This window comes from Mustela nigripes, chromosome 12, assembly GCF_022355385.1.
Source record: "Mustela nigripes isolate SB6536 chromosome 12, MUSNIG.SB6536, whole genome shotgun sequence".
Lineage (NCBI taxonomy): Eukaryota > Metazoa > Chordata > Mammalia > Carnivora > Mustelidae > Mustela > Mustela nigripes.
The window spans coordinates 100,338,699-100,354,438 of record NC_081568.1 but is presented as its reverse complement, the minus strand read 5'-3'; the positions used below and the strand labels follow the sequence as shown (position 1 = coordinate 100,354,438).

Genomic DNA, 15,740 nt, shown 5'->3' with positions numbered 1-15,740 from the left:
CCTTCAAAACCCTCAGATCGTTTTTCAGAGTCCATAGTCTCTCATGGTTCACCTCCGCTTCCAATTTCCCCCAACTCCCTTCTCCTCTCTAACTCTCCATGTCCTCCATGCTATTTGTTATGCTCCACAGATAAGTGGAACCATATGATAATTGACTCTCTCTGCTTGACTTATTTCACTCAGCATAATCTCTTTCAGTCCCATCCATGTTGCTTTTATGATCTTTATTTAAAATTTGTTATTTTTTCTTTCTGGGAAATTTATTATCTTACAAAGCTTTGGAGAGATTTCCTTTAAGATGGTTACATTTTCAAAAAGAAAAAAATTGTTCTTTTTAAAGTTTTATTTATTTGACTGAGAGAGACACAGTGAGAGAGGGAACACAAGCAGGGGGAGTGGGAGAGGGAGTAGCAGGCCTTCTGAAGAGCAGGGAGCCTGACACTGGGCTGGATCCCAGGACCCTGGGATCATGACCTGAGCAGAAGGCAGACAGACGCTTAACAACTGAGCCACCCAGGCACCCTGTTTTTTTCCATTTTAGGAAACTAATTTTTATTTTAGCTTAAGCAAAGCCTAAATAAGGAAAGGAAGTTTCCTAGGAGGAAATTCATCATCTACATTCCAAAGCTAATAACTTTTGGATTTCTTATATTTCATTTTTCATGCTAGACTGGTGGCAGATAATCAGGTTAACTAGTATACACATTGATAAACAAATTTCTACAGGTCCTGAAACCTAAATGAATTCACACTTTTTATCAAATACTATTAGAGGGAGATAATTTTTATATTCTGTTTTTAAAAATAGGTAGTTCCTGGGGTTCCTGGGTGTCTCAGATGGTTGGACGTCTGCCTTCAGCTCGGGTCATATCTCCGGGCCCTGGGATCAAGCCCTACATCGGGCTCTCAGCTCAGCAAAGAGTCTGCTTCTCCCTCTGATGCTCTCCCCGCTTGCGTGTGCACTCTCTCTCTCTCTCTCAAATGAATAAAAAAATAAAACAGGTTGTCCTTAAGTGGTTATGTTTCAAAAGTTCACATGTGAAGTTCAATTCATTTGAAATTTCTTGTAACATTATGGAAAATTTCAAACATACTGAAAAGTTAAAAGAATTCCACATTAAGCTTCCAGAAACCCTGTACCTAGATTCTGTGTACTTATTTTTATTGCGTATTTACTATCAAGGAAAATACTCATGTATTTCTCCTCTACTTACATTCATAACACTTCTGATACCAGATGTATGGGATTTTTGACACATCAAGCAATTCTCCAACACCACCTGGGTGTCCTGCAATTTAGTTCATTTCTGACACTAACCCAAATTAGTACAGAATACACAGGTTAAGGGATCAGTCAGCCACCCCCACTTCAGATGCCAGTCACAAGTAGTAGGTCCCTGGATTACCCACAATTTTTGTTCAACTTGGCTACAAACTGGAGGTTCCCATGATCCTTTCCTTAAATTTGATCTTTTCCTAAAATAGTTAACAGAACTTAGGGAAACACGTTTACCATATAAGTTTATTATATAATAAAGGATAAGACAAAGGATACAGATGAATGCCCAGATGAAGATACAGAATCAGGCCTGGGAGGGTCCTGAGCACAGGAGCTTCTATCCCTTGGGAATTGGAATATGTTACCTTCCCAGCATGTAGATGTGTTGACCAACCTGGAAAAGTTCTCTGAACCCCAGAGTTTGGGGATTTTTATGAAGGCTTCATCATGAGGGCAGGGCAGGGGAGAAGGGGATGTGGAGCTGAAACTTACAAGTTTCTGATCATGACTTGGTCCTTCTTATGACCAGCCCCCATCCAGGAGCCCTACAAAAGTTGCCTCATTAAGACAAAAGATACTTCTGTAACCCAGGGAATAGCAAGGAATTTAGGACCCCTGTGTCATATACTTTTATCACTTACGAAATTGCAAAGGTCTTGGGGGTTCTCTATGAGAAGCTTGGGTGAGAGACCAAATACTAGAACAGAAATCTGTCCTAGCACCCCTGTTTATTAGAGTTTAGGAGCTCTGTGCCAGGAATCAGGGGGCAGATTTCAAAGAAAGTTAGTGCATTTTACCACAGAACAGCTCAACATTAATGTTGAGCTAGAGTTCAATAGTCTTATTCTTTTTGAAAAGTAAAATTTTCATACTGTAAAATACAGACCTTAAATGTGCTGTTTGATGAATTTTGACAGATATATTCACCTATGTAACCCAAACCTCTATCAAGATAGAATATTACCAACATTCCACAAATTTCCCTCAGGCCTCTTTCCAGTCATTCCCCATCCCCACTCTCTAGAAGCCACTATTGTTCTGATATTTCTCTGGTATTTTTCACTATTTCTGGTAGTATTTCACCATTAATCATGAGGTTAGCTGTAGGTTTTATAGCTGCTCTTTATATTGAGGAATCCATTCCTAATTTCTTGAGTGTTTTTTATCAGGAATGGATCCTGGGTCATAATAAATCATATATTGTTAGATACATTATGCTACTATTTTGTTAAGGATCTTTGCATGTATGATCATGAGTCATACTAGTCTGTAATTTTTTGTTGTTGTAATGCTTTTGTCTGGTTTGGGATCAGGATTTGCTAATATTTTGTTAAGGATATTTATGTAACCTATATTCATAGGTAATATTGGTTCATAATTTTTGTTGTAATGATTTTGGTATTGGTATCAACGTTATGTAGACTTCATAAAATGAGTTAAGAAGTATTCTCTTCTAGTTTCTGGAAGAGTTTTCTTAAAACTGGAAGTTTTTTCTTAAATGTTTGACAGAACTTAGAGTGAAACTATAGAGAGAGCCTATAATTCTTTCTCTGTAATTTAATTTTGTTTGTTTGTTCTTGTGTCAGTTTTGGTAAGCTGTACTTTTTTAGGGTCACCTGAGTGGCTCAGTTAGTTAAGCGGTACTTTCTTAAGGAATTTGTCCTTTTTATCTAAGCTATAGAATTTATTGTCATAAAGTTATTTATAATATTTCCCTATTATTGTTTTAATATCTATGATCTTTAGGGATATTTATCTTTCCTGATATTGTTCATTTCCTCTCTTCCTTCTTTCCTTTCTCTTTTTTTTTCTTTTCTTCCTAAAGTAGTTTAAGCTAGAATATTATCAATTTTATTGCTTTTTTTTTCCCCAAAGAACTAACATCTGGCTTTAAATTTTTCTCTCTTATCTGTATTTTTTTTAAATATTTTATTTATTTATTTGACAGACAGAGATCACAAGTAGGCAGAGAGGCAGGCAGAGAGAGAAGTGGAAGCAGGCTCCCTGCTGAGCAGAGAGCCCGATGTGGGGCTCGATCCCAGGACCCTGGGATCATGACCTGAGCTGAAAGCAGAGGCTTTAACCCACTGAGCCACCCAGGCGCCCCTCTCTCTTATCTGTATTAAATGCTATTAATTTCTGCTTCTTTTGATCTCTGCTTATTTTGGGTTAATTTTTTTCTTTATCTAGCTTCTTAAGTTTAAAAATGAGGCCACAGATTTTTGTACATTTTTCCCTGCTATGGTCATTCAAAGCTTTAAATTTCCCTCTAAATACTGCTTTTGTTACATCCAACAGATTTTAATATGTTATATTTTCATTATCACTCACTTTGAAATACTTTTAATTTTTGTATGATTATTTGTTTGACCCCAAGATTATATTAGAAGTTGTTAAATTTTTAAATATTTGAGGATTGTCTGGGTATGTTTCTGGTATTGATTTCTAACTTCATTCCTTTGGTTAAAGGAATATACTTTCTGTGAATTTGATCCTTTTACATTTATTGAGAGTGGCCTGTTGCCTAGTATGTGGTCTTCTTGCTTAATATCCTTTGTATACGTGAATGTTTATTCTTCAGTTGTATCTAATGTCATTTAGATAGTTGTATCTATCTTCAGTTGTATCTAAATGTCATTTGGATGAAGATGGTTGGTAATATTCAGATCATGACTGTATTGATGGATTTTTTGGTCTAGTCGAGTATCATTTTATGAGAAGAGTATAGAAATATTAACAACTGTGATTGTGGATTGTTGGTTTCTCCCTTTAATTCTGTCCATTTATGCTTGTATTTTGAAATTTTATTATTAGGTATATACACAGTTGTAACTGTCATGTCTTCTGATAATTGACCTTTTAATTATTATAAAATACCTCTCTTTATCTCTAGTAATATACTTTGCCTTGAAGCTACTTTATATGATATCAGTATAGGCATCCTAGCCTCCTTATGTTTCTCATCTGTTTGCTATGTCTTTTACCATCCTTTTATTTTCAACCTATGTCTTTTTTTAAGATATTTATTTATTTATTTACCTGACAGAGATCACAAGTAGGCAGAGAGGCAGGCAGGGGGTGGGGGGAAGCAGGCTTCCCATTGAGCAGAGAGCCTGATGCAGGGCTTGACCCTGGGACCCTGAGATCATGACATGAGCAGAAGGCAGAGGCCTAAGCCACTGAGCTACCCAGGTGTCCCATCTATGTCTTTTTATTTAAAATTTGTTTCTTGGGTGCCTGGGTGGCTCAGTGGCTTAGGCCTTTGGTTCAGGTCATGATCCCAGACTCCAGGGTTGGAGTCCCTCATCAGGCTCCCTGCTCAGCGGGGAGTCTGCTTCTCCCTCTGACCCTTCCCTCTCTCGTGCTTTCTTTCTCAAATAAATAAAATCTTTAATCAATAAAATGTATTTCTTATAGGCAGCATATTTCTTAAAGGCAGCTTCTTTATCCATTCTGACAATTTCTGCCTTTTAATTGAGGTGATTAATCAATTTTCATTTCATATAAAAGATTGGATTGAGGACTACAATTTTACTAATTGTTTCTTGTGCACATTCCCCCCGCTTTGTCCTTGCATTATTTTGAAGTAGTTACTCTGGTGATTGCAATATATGTCTTTGATGTTTCAGTCTTTTTTAGAGTTAGTGTGTTAATATTTCTATAAAATGTAAAAACATTGAACACGTCTCCCTTTTGTGTGTGTTATGTATAGATATATAACACATCTGTATACATAAATAACACAAAAATATAGTGTATAATATTCAATTTAAATAGTCACGTGCATTTTAAGGAAATTTATAGGGAAAAAAACTTGTATTAACTATATATTTACCATTTTTGATACTTTTCATTTCTTCCTCAAAGCTTTCTAATTAATAATATAGGAGAAACTGCTTCCATAACATTTTATGACAATGGGTCTTAACTGGAGTGATACCACCTTTCAGGGGACATTTGGCAGTTACTGGAATCATTTTTAGTTGTTACAACTGGAATGGGGATGGGGTGTTATTGGCATCTAATAAAATGCTCAGAACCACAAAGAATTATCCACCCCAAAATGTTAGTACTGAGTTAAAGAACCCCGGTTTATGGAGAAGGTTCTGGAAGGAGTTAGTGAAATATGCTTTTAAAATGCAGCATTTAGGTTTTCTTTCATTAATCCTATGATTTATTAGAATTTAATAAATATAACTTATACCTTTGTTTCTTGCTAACAAAGATAAAGGATACTTTTCTGTGTGGCTGGTTTTCTTAAAACAGTTGGTATTAGAATTGCTGTAAGTAGGGATGCCTGGGTGGCTCAAACAGTTAAGCATCCAATTCTTGGTTTCAGCTCAGGTCATGATCTCAGGGTCCTGAGATCAAGCCCCACATCTGGCTCTGTGCTCAGTGTGGTGTCTGCTTGTCCCTCTCTTCTCACTCTGCCTCTCTCTACGCTCTCTCAAATAAATAAATAAAATCTTTTTTAAAAATTTACTATAAATAGCTTTTCACAAATAAGGAGAAAAGAGGGATGCCTGGGTGGCTCATTTGGTTAAGTGGCTGCCTTTGCTCAGGTCATAATCCTGGGGTCCCTGCTCAGTAGGAAGCCTGCCTCCCCCTCTCCCTCTCCTACTCCCCCTGCTTGTGTTCCTTCTCCTGTTGTCTCCGTTTCTGTCAAATAAATAAATAAAATCTTACAAAAAACAAATGAGAAAAGAAATGTATGTTTTTGAAGTGACTTCTGTGTATTCCTACCAGCTAGGTTACTTTAATGGAAGTACCTTGAGCTATAAATAGTTCCCCCCACCTTTTCTGCAGAAAAGTAGCCTGCAGCTGGCATTCTCTGTGAGCTAATAATGACTCCTTTACAGCCTTTTTATCTGAGGAGGGCAGGAATAGTTTCAAATATTTTACTTCTTTAAAAAATTTTTTTTACTTCTTTCTATATTTTTTCACAATTGAGTTTTTCATAATTGAATTTCACAATTTACTTATTTACATATTTCTTCACAATTAATTTGGGGCTATGAATTTGATTTGTTCCTCAGATTTATTGAATTCATCTGATAATACAAGTTGTTTTCATGGTAAGATTATCTTGTCTCATATAATCAAAATGTTTTTAAAGAAACAACATAGAGTTTTTATTTAAAGGGCAAGCACTAAACATTAAGATAGCAAACATAAACAAATTCCATTTCCTTCTTGTATAATAGGTTGGACAGCACTTCATGAAGCTAGTGTGGGAGGATTTTATCAGACAGTAAGTGAACTATTAAAAGGTGGAGCAGATGTAAATATCAAAGGAATGTACCAGATCACTCCCCTACATGATGCTGTCTTAAATGGACATTATAAGGTACTGTGATGCTTTTGTTTGCAAAGCAAATACTATATTCTGCAAGTATTAAAAATCTCTGTAACTTCAGTTTTAGGAATTCAGTTTTAGTTCATTCTGCTAGTGGATACTCGGACTATGTAATAAAATAGTACTATGTGATGATTTGTTGTTCCTAATATGGTAGATGCCATTTAACATGTTACTTTTCATAAGTACAGATCATGTTTTGGTTATACATAATCTTTTTAAAATTAAGCATCTTTAAGACTCTTTGATAAGGTGCTTTAAAGGTTTTATCATGAAGTTTCTTACTTGTAGATTGTTACACAGTGATGTCCAGTCCTGATAGGAGGCATCCAGCTTTATGGGCACTAATTGTTACTTTCAGAGACCACATAAAACCTGAATCTCTTGGGTTTAATGATCTGCCAGTATATACTAGCATAGATGTACCAGTGGTTAAAATATCAAAATACTATAGTTCCATACAAATTGGTTAATAGTAGCTGCAGTTAAGATGATTGATCCTAGCACATACAGTTTATTTCAGATGATTGATCCCAGCAAATACACATACAGGCTCTGAGCCTCCTAGACATTTTTCTGGTCTAGGCACTACACTATAGGACTGAGGCACTTGCTAAAAATATCCTGTTATTTATTTTGGGTATTGTAAGTTTCCTCTGGGTTCAGACTCCTGGAGTAGGAAAGGGAGCTAATTATCTGGGCTCAGCAAGTTATGTTCTACATACTTCCAGAAGAAATGCTTGACAGGTAGAGTTGGAGATGGCTGCCGGGAGCCACAGGCAGAAACAGATAGAGCATATCCCTTTCTAATGTGAAATAGTACTTCAGTAAAGTTTAGGCTGTTTTGCCTTTTTTGATAATACACCACTTGCTTGTAGGTGTTCACCCCTGCACATTGTAGAGAGGGCTGGGGGGAGAGAATTCTGCTTGGGCCTTAATTTAATGGCCAGAAGAATGCAGGCTTGGACAAGTGATAGTGTGAGCCTTCTCTGTCCTTTACCCCATCTTCAAAGCTGGTCTCCATTAGAGAAACCTCATGCCAAGGATTCTTCCTTCTCCTCATGGCCCATCTGCTGTTCAACTTGTCAGAGCTGACCTATCCTAGTCAAGAGTTTTTTTGCCCTTTGGACAAGGTAAGCTCTGAGCACTTTAATTTTTCTTCTTTTCATTCTCAGTTGTTCTTTTGTCCAATCTGGTAACTTGGCTTTAGTCAATTTCTGCCTCATGGGTTAGAACCAGCTATCTCCTTTCTGGCCTTTGCAGATATGTAGCCAGCCCTCTCCTACTCCATCAGTGAAGTAAAAGAACCAAAGACACATGCCTCTGACCCAGAATCTCTTTTCTGCACTACCTGTCTCACTCCCTCTTGCCAAACTATGTATTCTTGGGGCTCATGTACTTCTGTCACTGTGGCATGTCCAGACTAATGGCAGGAGAAAAGAGAATGACAAGACAGAAGTGGAAGCCGAAAGAATGGTCATGAGAATTAAAAGCTAAAACCCAGTGGAATGGGATGAAATCACTGTTTTCCCTTCCCTTTTTATTTAGCTGGGGGTTGGGAGGAGCCAGAAAGTTATGTAATGCAGTCCAAGAGAGATTCCCAAAGTGCCAGGTCAGTTCTGGACTGACTTAAGAACCAAAGCCTTAAGAATCAAAGTAAGGCAGAACATTGTTTTGGAGGATGGAGTAGGGATGACAAGAGCATCAGATGAGTCTCTAGGCTAACCTTGGGGAAATCTCTTATGTGATGCAAAGATTATCAGAAAAATGGTATAGACCCTGAGTATTGTATTGTCCCATGACTTCCTTGTCACAGGACTAAGGTGTCAGACAGGGAAGTCCTGGGAACCTGATGCTGGACTCAGCACCTAGAGAGTGTGAGCTTAAATATTCCAGAGTTGAAGAAACTTGAATATATATTGTCTTACAGGAATTGACTTTCATACTAAGAGATGGGACATACTAAAAGATAATACCCTATTTTTTAAGAATTAAAAAACCATCAATATTTGCAGAAGTCCAAATCTTTAGAGACAGAAAGAATATTAAGAATGAAAGGTAGAGAGTAGAGAATGGAGAATAATAACAGGTCATGGTTAAAGGGTTTCTTTGGGGGGATATTAAAATAGTTTTGAAATTGGGGATGCCTGGGTGGCTTAGTCAGTTGGGTGTCTGCCTTCAGCTCAGTTATGATCCCAGGGTCCTGGGATCAAGTCTTGCATCAGCCTCCCAGGGAACCTGCTTCTCACTGTGCCTGATGCTCCCCCTGCTTGTGCTCAATGTTCCAAAATTAGATTGTGGTTATAGTTATACAACTCTCTTAATATACTAAAGAATATTGAATTATATTTTTTAAATGGGTGAAATATATCTCACTAAAACTGTTAAATACATTTTTTAAATTGAAAAAATGAAATTTGAGAATTATAGATGATTGGCTTATTCTGATTCCTTAGAAAAATCAAGAAAAAATTATTAGACATAGGGAGACATTTAGACAAGAATATAGTTATCTGACCCCAAATTGCCAAGGAAATATTGAAAAAGAAAAACAAAATTGGGGGCATCTCGTTGCCTGATTTCAAGCTATATTACAAAGCTGTGATCACCAAGACAGCATGGTATTGGCACAAAACTAGACACATAGGTCAATGGGATAGAATAGAGAGCCCAGATATGGACCCTCAACTCTATGGTCAACTAATCTTCGACAAAGCAGGAAAAAATATCCAATGGAAAAAAGATAGTTTCTTCAATAAATTGTGCTGGGAAAATTGGACAGCTGTATATGGAAGAATGAAACTCAACCATTTGCTTACACCGTACATAAAGATAAACTCTCTATGGGTGAAAGCCCTCAGTGTGAGACAGGAATCCGTCAAAGTCCTAGAGGAGAACATAGGCAGTAACCTCTTTGACATTGGCTACAGCAACTTCTTTCAAGACACGTCTCCAGAGGCAAGAGAAACAAAAGTGAAAATGAACTTCTGGGACTTCAGGTAAAAAGCTTCTGCACAGCAAAGGAAGCAGTCAACAAAACAAAGACAACCCACAGAATGGGAGAAGATATTTGCAAGTGACACGACAGACAAAGGGCTGATATCCAAGATCTATGAAGAACTTCTCAAACTCAATGCCCAAAAAAACAAATAACCAAGTCAAAAAATGGGCAGAAGATATGAACAGACCCTTCTCCAAAGAAGACATATAGATGGCTAACAGACACATGAAATAATGTTCATCATCATTAGCCATCAGGGAAACCAAAACCATTGAGATACTACCTTACACCAGTTAGAATGGCAAAAATTGACAAGGAAAGAAACAACAAATGTTGGGAAGGTTGTGGAGAAAGGGGAACCCTCTTACACTGTTTGTGGGAATGTAAGTTGGTGCAGCCACTTTGGAACAGTGCGAAGGTTCCTCAAAAATTAAAAATAGAACTACCCTGAATAGAATGCAGTACTGGGTATTTACCCCAAAGATACAAATGTAGTGAAAAGAAGGGTCACATCCATCCCAATGTTCATAGCAGCAATTTCCACAATACCCAAACCATGGAAGAGCCAAGATGTTCTTCAACAGACAAATGGATAAAGAAGAAGTGGTCATATACACAATGGAATATTACTCAGCCATCAGAAACGATGAATATCCAACTTTTGCATAAACATAGATGGGACTGGAAGAGATTATGCTAAATGAAATGTCAAACAGAGAAAGTCAATTATCATATGGTTTCACTTACTTGTGGAACAGGAGAAATAGCATAGAGGACATTAGGAGAAGGAAGAGAAAAATAAAGGTTGGGGGAAACAGAGAGGGAGAGGAACCATGAGAGACTGTGGACTCCAGAAAACAAATTGAGGGTTTTAGAGGGGGGAATGGGTGAGCCTGGTGATGAGTATTAAGGAGGGCAAGGATTGCATGGAGCACTTGGGTGTTATACACAAACAATGAATTATGGAACACTACATCAAACGCTAATGATGTACTGTATGGTGACTAATATAATGTAATAAAAAATGGAAAAAAAAGAAGAATGTAGTGATACTTGAGAATCTGTAAGCATTACTAAGAACAAGTCATGTCAGACTCTGTTCAGAAGGTAGAGCCGGGTTCTCTTCCCCAAGATTATGGGCTGGAGTGTCAGTGACTTGCTTCTAACAACTAGGATATGTCAGAAGGGACAGTATATGACTTTTGATGCTAGGTTGAAAGTACTGTAGTTCTTCCATGTTCTTTCACTTCTCTCTCTCTTTTGGTTCATTAAATAAGAGAGGCCAGATGTCATATTATTAGGACATTTAAGGAGTTCTATGGAGAGGTCTACATGGCAATGAACTGAGGTCTCCATCGCATACCTGTGTGACTGAGGCATCTTAGGAAACAGAACCTCCAGCCCCAATCAGGTTTTTACACAATTGTATCTTCAACCATCCTCTTAACTACATCCTCATAAGAAACTGACCATACTTCCAACCTGCACCAGTATCTCTGTGCCTTGCCTGCTTTGGACCTCCAACCTCACCTCAGCCCAAAAATGGACCCCAACTGCTCCACCAGGGGCTCCTGCATCTGCTCTGTCTCCTGATGACACAAAGAGTGCAAATGCACCTTCTGCAAGAAGAGCTGCTGCTCCTGCTGCCCCCTGGGTAGTGCCAAGTGTGCCCAGGTCTGCATCTGCAAGGAGGCATCAGGCAAGTGCAGCTGCTGTGCCTCATGTGGAGGAGAGCCTGTTCCAGATGTAAATAGACCAACATAAACATACTTGCAGACTTTTTAACTTTCTTGTCCTACCTGTACTCAGTTGCTACATTCCTGTTTCTGTGAAATATTTGAATGATAGTAACCTCATCTAGGTGCCTCTAAAAAAAGAGAGAGAGAGAAAAGAAAAAAGAAGATAGAGATAGAGCCTGATATAAAACCACCTACCTGGGCTGCTCCCAAATTCCTGACCCACAGAAACTGTGAGATTATAAATATTTATTTATTTGAGCCACTATGTTTGGGGGTAAATTGTTAGGTCACAACTAATATAGAACTAATATAATTAGGTAGCAATTAATATAGAACTAATATAGGTAGAGCTAATATAGAACCTAAATATAGGTTAAAATAGAGGGGAGGGGTGCCTGGGTGGCACAGTTGGTGAGCATCAACTTTTGGTTTTGGCTCAGGTCATGATCTCAAAGTCGTGGGATCAAGCCCTGTTTCCGTGCAGAGTCTGCTTAGGCCTCTTTCTCCTTTTCCTTCAGCCCCTCCCAGTTGTGCTCTCTCACTCTCAAATAAATATTAAAATATATATATATAGATGGGGAAATACTCAAAAAAAGTCATTTATTTACTGCCTTTTGGTGAGAAGAGAATGTTTCAAGTTAGAGGATATGTAAGTAGGCTTCAGAATTCATAAAATTAAGACTGCAGAGGGAAATGGGAAGTGTGGATATTTGGTGAAGCAGATTATCCATTGCCTAAATCAGAGATTGCTAAAATAATGTATCTACTCCCTTGGAATTACCAACTCAGATTTTCAGGAAAGTAGAGCTCTAGCCCCTGCCTTTTCCCTTCCCCTAGTCTTCTTTCTCATGATCCTTGATCCTGAGTCACTCTCATGTTATATGGGTTATTACTTGACACATAACCTCCAGAGATAAACAATATAGCCCTTTTGGCAACTCCCTTACAAAACTTCTTTTCGTTATTTTAAATTTTGTTTATTCATTTTTTAATTTAAATTCAATTAACATTTAATTCACATATAGCCTATTATTAGTTTCAGAGGTAGAGTTCAGTGATTCAGCAGGTGTACATAACATCCAGTGTTCATTACATCACATGCCCTCCTCAAGGCTGGTCAGCAGTTACCCCGTTCCCCCATCCACCTCCCCACCAGCAACCCTGTTTGTTTCCTAGAGTTCTAAGAGTCTCTTATGGTTTGTCTCCCTCTATATTTTCATCTTATTTTACCTTCCCTCCCTTACTCTATGTTCATCTGTTTTGTTTTTTATATTTCACATATGAGTAACATCATATGATAATTGACTCTCTCTGATTTACTTATTTCATTTGGCGTAATACCCTCTAATTCCATGTCTGCATTGTTGCAAATGGCAAGATTTCACTCTTTTTGATAGCTGAGTAATATTCCAGTGTGTGTGTGTTTGTGTGTGTGTGTGTGTGTGTGTGTGTGTGTACGTGCGCACACACATGCGTCTGTGTGTCTGTCTATCCTCTTCTTGATTCATTTATCTGTTGATGGAAATTTGGACTCTTTCCCTAGTTTGTGGACATTGCTGCTATAAACATTGGGGTGCAGATGCCTCTTTGGATTACTACATTTTTATCTTTGGGGTAAATACCTAGCAGTGCAATTGCTGGGTCATAGGTAGCTCTATTTTCAACTTTTTTGGGGGAACTTCCATATTGTTTTCTAGAGTGACTGTACAAGCTTGCATTCCCACCAGCAGTGTAAGAGGGTTCCCCTTTCCCCCCATCCTCACCAACATCTGCCATTTCTTGACGGGTATGAGGTGGAATCTCATCATGGTTTGTTTTTTTTTTTAAGATTTTATTTATTTATTTGATGGAGAGAGTACAATTAGGCAGAACAGCAGGCAGGGGGAGAGGGAGAAGCCGGTTCTCCACTGAGCAGGGAACCTGACATGGGGCTCGATCCCAGGGCCTTAGGATCATGACCCGAGCTGAAGGCAGCTGCCAAACCAACTGAGCCACCCAGGCACCCCTCATTGTGGTTTAGATTTTTATTTACCTGATGCCAAGTGATGTTGAGCATTTTTTCGTATGTCTTTTGGCCATTTGTAAGTCTTCTTGGGAGGAATGTCTGTTTATGTCTTCTGCGCATTTGTTGATTAGATTATTTGTTCTTTGGGTATTGGATTTGATAAATGCTTTATAGGTCTTGGATACTAGCCCTTTATCTGATAAGACATTTGCAAATATCTTCCCCCCTTCTCTGGGTTTTCTTTTGGTTTTGTCAACTGTTTCCTTTGCTGTGAAAAAGCTTTTTATCTTGATGAACTCCCAATAGTTCATTTTTTGCCTTTGTTTCCCTTGCCTTTGGAGACATGTCTAGTGAGAACTTAATGTGGCAGACGTCAAAGATATTGCTGCCTGTGCTCTCCTCTTGGATTTTGATGGATTCCTGTCTCACACTGAGGTCTTTCATCCATTTTGAGTTTATTTTTGTGTGTGGTATAAGAAAATGGCCAGGTTTCATTCTGTGTGTGACTGTCCAATTTTCCCAACACCATTTATTAAAGAGACTGTCTTTTTTCCATTAGATATTCTTCCCTGCTTTATCAAAGATTAGTCGATCATAGAGTTGATGGTCCATTTCTAGGTTCTCTATTCTGTTCCATGTATCTGTGTGTCTGTTTTTGTGCCAGTATCATACTGTCTTGATGATTACAGCTTTGTAATACAGCTTGAAGTCCGGAATTGTGATGCCACCAGCTTTTGTTTTCTTATCTTTTTTAAAAGATTTCATTTACTTATTTATTTATTTATTTGACAGAGAGAGATCACAAGTAGGCAGAGGGGCAAGCAGAGGTTGGGGGGGGGGGATCAGGCTCCCTGCTGAGCAGACAGCCAAATGTGGGACTTGATCCCAGGACCCTGAGCTGAAGGCAGAGGCTTAACCCACTGAGCCACACAGGTGCCCCAGTTTTGCTTTTCTTTTTCAACATTTCTCTGGCTATTCAGGGTCTTTTCTGGTTCCATACAAATTTTAGGATTGTTTGTTCTCACTCCGTGAAAAATATTATTGGTATTTTGATAAGGAGTGCATTGAATGTGTAGATTGCCTAGGGCATAAACATTTGAACAACATTTGTTTTTCCAATCCATAATCATGGAACATTTTTCCATTTCTTTGTGTGTTCCTCAATTTCTTTCATGAGTGTTCTGTAGTTTTGATAGTACAGATCCGTTGCCTCTTTCATTAGGTTTATTCCTAATTATCTTATGGCTTTGGGTGCAATTGTAAATGGGATCAGTTCCTTAATTTCTCTTTTTCTAACTCATTCTTAGTGTATAGAAATGCAGCTGATTTTTTTGCATTGATTTTATATCCTGTCACATTGCTGAATTCCTGTATGAGTTCTAGCAATTTGGGGGTAGAGTCTTTGGGATTTTCCACATAAAGTATCATTTCATCTGTGAAGAGTGAGACTTTGACTTCTTTGCCAATTCAGATGCCTTTTATTTCTTTTTGTTGTCTGATTGCTGAGGCTGGGACTTCTAGTACAATGTTGAACCACAGTGGTGATAGTGGACATCCCTCCCATGGTCCTGACCTTAGGGGAAAAGCTTCCAGTTTTTCTCCATTGAGAATGGTATTCTCTGTGGGCTTTTCAAAGATGGCTTTTATGATACTGAGGTATGTTCCCTCTATCCCTACACTGTGAAAAGTTTTAATCAAAAAAGGGTACTGTACTTTGTCAAATACTTTTTCTGTATCTATTGAGATGACCAAATGGTTCTTGTCCTTTCTTTTATTAATGTAGTGTATCATATTGATTGATTTGTAGATGTTGAAACACCCTTGCAGCCCAGGAGTAAATCTCTTTGGTTGTGTAATAAGCCTTTTAATATACTGTTGGATCCTATTGGCTAGTATCTTGGTGAGAATTTTTGCATGCATGTTCATCAGGGATATTGGTCTGTATTTCTCCTTTTTGATGGGGTTTTTGGTTTGGGGATCAAGGTAATGCTGGCCTCATAGAATGAGTTTGTTTCCTTCTGTTTCTGTTTTTTGAAACAGCTTCAGAAGAGTAGGTGTTAATTACTCTTTAAATGTTTGGTAAAATTCCCCTGGGAAGTCATCTGGCCCTGGACTCTTGTTTTCTGGGAGTTTTTGATTACTGCCTGAATTTCCTTGATGGTTATGGGTCTGTTCAGGTTTTCTATTTCTTCCTAGTTCAGTGTTGGTAGTTTATATGTCTCTAGAACATATCCATTTCTTCCAGATTGCTAATTTGTTGACATATAGTTGCTCATAATATGTGTCTTATAATTGTTTGTATTTCTTCAGTGTTTCTTGTGATCTCTCCTCTTTCATTCATGATTTTATTTATTTGGGTC

General features: G+C 38.0%; 1 protein-coding gene and 1 pseudogene across 1 annotated transcript in view; both read left to right on the top strand.

The window, feature by feature from the left end:
- ANKRD31 (ankyrin repeat domain 31) overlaps positions 1 to 15,740 on the top strand; it is a 151,290-nt gene that overhangs the window by 54,320 nt on the left and 81,230 nt on the right. The window contains 1 exon segment of the mRNA XM_059416379.1: positions 6,484 to 6,626. Coding sequence (XP_059272362.1) covers positions 6,484 to 6,626 — 143 coding nt within the window.
- On the top strand, positions 11,179 to 11,400 carry LOC132028129 (metallothionein-2-like; annotated as a pseudogene).